The following is a 1,204-nucleotide window of genomic DNA, read 5'->3' as shown; positions in this document are numbered from 1 at the left end:
CCACATTCTTCACATTTGTAGGGTTTCTCTCCAGTATGAATTACTTTGTGCCTACTAAGGTTTGAGGATGAAATAAAGGTTTTGCCACATTTATCACACTTGTATGGTTTCTCTCCAGAACAAATTTTCTTATGTGAAAAAAGGGTTGTGGAATGGTTAAAAGTTTTGCCACATTCTCTACATCTATAGGGTTGCTCTTCAGTATAAAGTATCTTATGTGTAGTAAGGTGTGAGGATAGGTGAAAACCTTTGCCACATTCTTCACATTTGTAGGGTTTGTCTCCAGTATGAATTTTCTTATGTGTAGTAAGGATTGAGGATCAGTTGAAGGCTTTGCCACATTTTTCACATTTGTAGGGTTTCTTTCCTGTATGAATGATCTCATGTTTACTAAGGGTTGAGGATGCAATAAAAGATTTGCCACATTTATCACACTTGTATGGTTTCTCTCCAGTATAAATTCTCTTATATGTAGTGAGGGTAGAGGAGTACTTAAAGGCTTTGCCACATTCTTCACATTTGTTGGGTTTCTCGCTAGGATGAATTTTCTTATGTATAGTAAGGGTTGAGAACTGGTTAAAAGCTTTGCCACATTCTATGCATTTGAAAGGTTTTTTCCAGTATGTTCTATCTCATGTCTGTTTGAATTTGAAAATTGATGAAAGACTTTCCCATATTTATCACATGGAAATATTTTTCTCTGGGTAGTTGTTAAACATTGATTAAGTCCATTATAACCTCTTTTGTGCACCTTACACTCATCCACACTTTCACAGACTTTTTTAAACTCTAAATTGCCATATTCACATTTTTCATATCTTCTCAGTATCACAATTTGGAAAGAATCTTGTAGGCTCTGCTCTGGACAATGGTCTCGGGCAAAACGAAAACACATAAGTGAAAGAAACAACAAAGATTGGAACAGGTAGCTTTCTGTCAATGTCCAAATCTCAATCAAAGATTATAATGTACACAAGATATTAGAGAAATATGGCCCCATGAAAAAAAAATTTCAAAAGCAATATAAACAGCATATAAAGTAATTTTTAAAATTCTACATAAATTGAACAGGCCAGGGTTGGTTATCATTCCTATAATCCCAACACACTGAGAGGCCAAGGTGGGAAAATCACATGGTCAGGAGTTTGAGACCAGCCTAGAGAACATGGTGAAACCCTGTATCTACCCAAAACACAAAAATTTA

At 35.3% G+C, this 1,204-nt stretch overlaps 1 protein-coding gene across 1 annotated transcript in view; it reads right to left on the bottom strand.

The window, feature by feature from the left end:
• Window positions 1-4: 4 nt before the first annotated feature.
• Window positions 5-1,204, bottom strand: part of LOC105551040 (zinc finger protein 93-like) — a gene marked incomplete at both ends in the record, with an annotated part of 7,580 nt that continues 6,380 nt past the window's right edge. Inside the window, 1 exon segment of the mRNA XM_011996176.1 lies at window positions 5-521. Coding sequence (XP_011851566.1) covers window positions 5-521 — 517 coding nt within the window.

The sequence above is a fragment of the Mandrillus leucophaeus genome, unplaced genomic scaffold (genome assembly GCF_000951045.1).
Source record: "Mandrillus leucophaeus isolate KB7577 unplaced genomic scaffold, Mleu.le_1.0 Scaffold1139, whole genome shotgun sequence".
NCBI classification, from domain to species: Eukaryota; Metazoa; Chordata; class Mammalia; order Primates; family Cercopithecidae; genus Mandrillus; species Mandrillus leucophaeus.
This window is presented reverse-complemented; position numbering and strand designations above follow the sequence as displayed.